The sequence below is a fragment of the Blastocystis sp. subtype 4 genome (assembly GCF_000743755.1).
Source record: "Blastocystis sp. subtype 4 strain WR1 chromosome Unknown seqid_1139, whole genome shotgun sequence".
NCBI lineage: Eukaryota > Bigyra > Opalinata > Blastocystidae > Blastocystis > Blastocystis sp. subtype 4.
The window spans coordinates 1-679 of record NW_014568408.1 but is presented as its reverse complement, the minus strand read 5'-3'; the positions used below and the strand labels follow the sequence as shown (position 1 = coordinate 679).

The window sequence follows — 679 nt, the reverse complement described above, 5'->3', positions numbered from 1 at the left end:
GGTTCTTCTTCTGATCCTGTTGTGTTTGATGCTACTGGAGTATTTGGAGTTGAAGACTGTTCTACTGTTGTTGATTCTTATTCTTCTCTCACTTCTACTAAACTGGAATATGGTACTGTTGCTAGAATCATGGATCTTGATCCTTTCACAACAGGTAGACTTCCTAATACGATTGGAACCTATATTGAATGGACTGTTGAGAATCTGGAAGGAAGCAAATGGAACTCATTCAACATAGTTGGATCTAATACTGTTTCTTCTTGGGGCTTTGATATCTATGCTTATTCCAATCCTAATGATGAACAGGATGAAGCCACAGCTATTCTGAATGCTATTGATCAGACAGTAACTGAGAAAACAAAGCCTCAGATCTCTGTTCCTGTGGCTTTGGCTGGATTCCGTAGATATCGGTGGCAAGTCACTGATACTGCTTCAGCTTCAACTACTCTGGGCTCTGTTCATATGGCCTATTGTAAACCAACAGGATCTGTGTGTCCTTCAATTGACAACTATCCTTCAGTGGTTGAAGGTCAAATCTCTCCTTCTTCTTGTCCTGAGGGTTACAGAGGTTATTCATATCGTGAGTGTTTGAATGGTGTGTTGGGTGAAGTCAAGTTGGATCATTGTGTATTCATTCCTTCATTTGAGTTCATAGCATCTTCAGATTGGGATTCAATTC

General features: G+C 40.2%; 1 protein-coding gene across 1 annotated transcript; it reads left to right on the top strand.

Moving 5' to 3' along the window:
• Nucleotides 1-129: 129 nt before the first annotated feature.
• Nucleotides 130-655, top strand: JH06_5799 (hypothetical protein; the record flags this gene model as incomplete). The annotated part of the gene is given in 2 exon segments (XM_014669135.1): nt 130-599; nt 616-655. 2 exon segments carry the CDS (start codon nt 130-132, stop codon nt 653-655), a joined length of 510 nt encoding a protein of 169 aa, XP_014524621.1.
• Nucleotides 656-679: the final 24 nt, after the last annotated feature.